The sequence below is a fragment of the Eimeria mitis genome, genomic scaffold (assembly GCF_000499745.2).
Source record: "Eimeria mitis Houghton genomic scaffold, Emh_scaff2170, whole genome shotgun sequence".
Taxonomy (NCBI): Eukaryota; Apicomplexa; class Conoidasida; order Eucoccidiorida; family Eimeriidae; genus Eimeria; species Eimeria mitis.
Genome location: NW_013570497.1, coordinates 2,518 through 5,111, shown reverse-complemented (window position 1 = coordinate 5,111; position 2,594 = coordinate 2,518). Strand labels below are relative to the sequence as shown.

General features: G+C 41.9%; 1 protein-coding gene across 1 annotated transcript; it reads left to right on the top strand.

The window, feature by feature from the left end:
* Nucleotides 1-345: 345 nt before the first annotated feature.
* Nucleotides 346-1,099, top strand: EMH_0049730 (uncharacterized protein; the record flags this gene model as incomplete). Its single annotated transcript, XM_013496564.1, has 2 exons — nucleotides 346-858; nucleotides 1,004-1,099. The coding sequence occupies 2 exons, from the start codon at nucleotides 346-348 to the stop codon at nucleotides 1,097-1,099; spliced, it is 609 nt and encodes a 202-aa protein (XP_013352018.1).
* Nucleotides 1,100-2,594: the final 1,495 nt, after the last annotated feature.

Below are 2,594 nucleotides of genomic sequence, written 5' to 3'. Positions count from 1 at the left end.
AAAAAAAAAAATAAATATTTGTGTGTGTGTGTGTGTGTGTGTGTATAGAGGATGAGTTTTTGTTGCTGGGTTGCGACGGTGTGTTTGACGTTTTGCCTTCACAAGAATGTGTGTCTTTTGTGCGCTCGCGGCTGCGTGATGGTGCTGCTGCTGCTGCAGCAGCAGAGCAGCTAGCTGAGCTGGCGCTGCAGCGGTATTCTTTAGATAATATATCTGTTGTTGTTGTGGTTCTACAGTCTCCTCATGCTGCTACACCTGCTGCTGCTGCTGCTGCTGCTGCTGCTGCTGCAGCAGCAGCAGCAGCAGCAGATAAAGATATGTGGATACAGGATTATTCTTATGCTGATGAACCTTATTTGCTGCTCAGACAAAATAGCAATACCAGCAGCAGCAGCAGCAGCAGCAGCAACAGCAACCATCAGCAGCAGCAGCAACAGCAGCAGCAGCAACAGCAGCAGCAGCAAAAACCCACAAGACCCAAATTCGATTTCTCTATACTTAAAGCCATGCTGTAATCAACTGCAGCAGCAGCAGCAGCAGCAGCAACAGCAGCAACAGCAGCAGCAACAGCAGCAGCAGCAGCAACAGCAGCAGCAGCAGCAGCATGTACACCTTTTGATGCTGCTTTTTCTGCCTCCGCATCTACAGGAGGGCAGCAGCTGTTGCTGCTGCAGCAGCAGCAGCAACAGCAGAAGCAACAGCAGCAGCAACAGCAGCAGCATGAATAACGGCAAGAACAACAACAGCAGCAACAGCAGCAACAGCAGCAGCAACAACAGCGGCAACAGCAGCAACAGCAGCAGCAGCAGCCGCAGCAACAGCAGCAGCAGCAACAGCAGCGGCAGTACTATTGGTCGAGTCGCCCGCTTTTACTGGAGCAGCAGATGGATTGCTTTCTGCTGCTGCTGCAGCAGCAGCAGCAGCAACAGCAGCATCAGCAGCAGCAGCAGCAGCAACAGCAGCAGCCTTTATACGTGCGGATGCTGCTGCTGGATTAACATAGGCATTAAGGCCACAGTCGCTTCAGCAGCAGCAGCAGCAACAGCAGCAGCAGCTGCAGCAGCAGCAGCAGCAACAGCTGCAGCAGCAGCAGCAGTAGCAGCAATAGCCACAGCTGCGGCTGCGAGAGGAAACTGCAGTAGTTGCTGCTGCTGCTGCAGTGGCAGCACCGGCTGCTGCTGCTGCTGCAACAGCAGCAGCAGCAGCAGCTGCTGCAGCAGCAGCAGCAGCAGCAGCAGCAGCAGCAGCAGCAACTGCTGCACTTAGTTTGTCTTCCTCGTTTTAGGTGTATATAAAGAGTTGTTGTGTTACACACAAAGAAAAAGAAACAAAGAAAAAGAGAAAAAAAGAAAAATAAAGATAGAGAAATAAAAAAAGAGATAGAGAAAGAGATAGAGATAGAGAGAAAGAAAGAGACAGAGAGAAAGAGAAAGAGAGAGAAAGAAAGAGAGAGATAGAGAGAAAGATAGAGATAGAGATAGAGAGAAAGAGATATAAATAAAGAAAGAGATAGATAGATAGAAAGAGATAGAGAGAAAGAAAGAGAAAGATAGATAGAGAGAAAGAAAGAGATAGAGAGAAAGAAAGAGACAAAGAGATAGAGAGAAAGATAGAGAGAGACATAGAGAGAAAGAAAGAGACAAAGATAGATAAAGAGACAGAAAGAAAGAAATAGATAGAGATAGAGATAGATAGAGAGAAAAAAATAAAGAGAAAGAAAAAAACAAAAATAAAGAGACAGACAGAAAGAGATATAAAGAGATAGACAGAAAGATATAGAGATAGAGACAAAAAGATAGAGAGAAAGATAGAGAGAGAAAGAAAGAAAAATAAAGAAAAAGAAAAAGAAAAAAAGAAACAAACAAAAAAAGAAAAAAAGAAACAAAAAAGAAAAAAAAGAAAAAAAAAAAAAAAAAAAAAANAAAAAAAAAAAAAAAAAAAAAAAAAAAAAAAAAAAAAAAAAAAAAAAAAAAAAAAAAAAAAAAATATATAAAGACAGACAAAGGGAAGGAGCAGGGGCTGAGGAGAGCGATAGATAGACAGAAGCAGAGACAGAGAAAGAATAAAAAAATAAATAAAAAAACAAAAAAAAAGAAAAAAAAAAGAAAAAAACAAAACAAACAGCAGCTTCTGTATTACTAATATACAGCTAGCCAGGAGCTAGACACCTGCACAGTCCATCGACACCACATCGTTACAGCTAGCTAGCTGTTTCTAGCTAGCTAGCTAGCTAGCTAGCTAGCTAGCTAGCTAGCTAGCTGGCTGGCTGGCTAGCTAGCTAGCTAGATGGTTAGATATATAAAGGGGTGGCTAGCTAGCTATCTAGCTCGTTATGTATCTATATAGAGAGAGACAGATAAACAACTAGATAGAACGAATGTATAAGTACCTAGCTAGCTAGCTAGCTAGCTATGTAGTGGCTAGCTAGCTAGCTAGCTAGCTAGCCAGCTAGCTAGCTAGCTAGCTAGCTAAGCACTTAGATATACAGAGGTGTATAGACAGTGGTGTGTGTTTGTTTGTGTGTAACTATTACACATTGTACTAATATATATATATATATATATATATATATATATATATATATATATATATAT